This window comes from Eimeria mitis, genomic scaffold, assembly GCF_000499745.2.
Source record: "Eimeria mitis Houghton genomic scaffold, Emh_scaff148, whole genome shotgun sequence".
NCBI lineage: Eukaryota > Apicomplexa > Conoidasida > Eucoccidiorida > Eimeriidae > Eimeria > Eimeria mitis.
The window spans coordinates 20676-20929 of NW_013569422.1; the positions used below are offsets into that span (position 1 = coordinate 20676).

General features: G+C 61.4%; 1 protein-coding gene across 1 annotated transcript in view; it reads right to left on the reverse strand.

The window, feature by feature from the left end:
• The window catches only part of EMH_0098230 (uncharacterized protein), a gene marked incomplete at both ends in the record, with an annotated part of 9954 nt that extends 9825 nt beyond the window's left edge, over positions 1 to 129 (reverse strand). The window contains one exon of the mRNA XM_013495226.1: positions 1 to 129. Coding sequence (XP_013350680.1) covers positions 1 to 129 — 129 coding nt within the window.
• Between the last annotated feature and the right edge of the window lie 125 nt (positions 130 to 254).

Here is a 254-nt window from a genome sequence, read left to right on the forward strand (position 1 = left end):
CTGCTGCTGCAGGTGCTGCTGCAGTTGGTGCTGCTGCAGCTGGTGCTGCTGCAGCTGGTGCTGCTGCAGTCGGTGCTGCTGCTGGTGTGGTAGCAGCAGCGGTTCGGGATCCGTCTGCTGCAGCAGCATCTGCAGCAGCAGCAGCAGGAGCAGCAGCAGCAGCAACAGAACCTGCTGCTGCTGCTGCTGTTCTCGCTCTCGTCATGGCCTGCTGCTGTGCTACTGGGATGAAGCCAATGTTGTGCAGCAACACT